Source organism: Arachis duranensis, chromosome 9, assembly GCF_000817695.3.
Source record: "Arachis duranensis cultivar V14167 chromosome 9, aradu.V14167.gnm2.J7QH, whole genome shotgun sequence".
Taxonomy (NCBI): domain Eukaryota; kingdom Viridiplantae; phylum Streptophyta; class Magnoliopsida; order Fabales; family Fabaceae; genus Arachis; species Arachis duranensis.
In genome coordinates, this window is record NC_029780.3 from 112369349 (window position 1) to 112369816 (window position 468).

The 468-nt window shown below is 34.2% G+C and overlaps 1 protein-coding gene across 6 annotated transcripts in view; it reads right to left on the bottom strand.

Moving 5' to 3' along the window:
- LOC107467392 (uncharacterized) overlaps nt 1–468 on the bottom strand; it is a 19041-nt gene extending 18573 nt beyond the window's left edge. For 3 of the 6 annotated variants that reach the window (XR_008002594.1, XR_008002593.1, XR_002367834.2), the window contains exon 1: nt 153–449. Coding sequence is in view for 1 of the 6 variants with exons in the window: in XM_052253897.1 (XP_052109857.1) it covers nt 153–243 (91 nt within the window). In the remaining 5 variants the exon portion in view is untranslated. Of the gene's footprint in view, nt 1–152 lie in introns of all 6 variants that reach the window. The other 3 variants (XR_008002592.1, XR_008002595.1, XM_052253897.1) reach the window with 3 other exon arrangements.

Genomic DNA, 468 nt, shown 5'->3' on the forward strand with positions numbered 1-468 from the left:
TATTTTCAGAGCTGAAGTCTAAGAAAAGAGAACCTACAGGGTAAAATAGCCCTTCTTTGGTCATCTTTGAAAATACTAAGAAGTTGAGGATATATGAGTGAGAAAAAAAAAAGATCATGAATCTGCAATTCTACACCCTAAAGCAACTTAACTGCAATTGTGCGAGTCCTTTATCTTTATTTTGATGAAGTTTCTTTCGTCTTCGTCATTGTTGTCCATTTCCGATTGTAACAACTTGTTCATTCGAATCAAGGAAGAATTCCATAGCAGAAATATTTACCTCAGAAGCATTCGTGGTACATAAATTGCAAGCAACTTATTTTGCGGAATGAAATGAAATAGGTATGTTGTAAAAGAATTAGCCATAGCAATTGCAGAAATAGAAATAGAGATATAAAGCTAAAGAGAGAAGAATGGAAATAGTGTTAAATTACCAGAAAGGAAGGGAAGGGGGAGAAACAAGGGAAA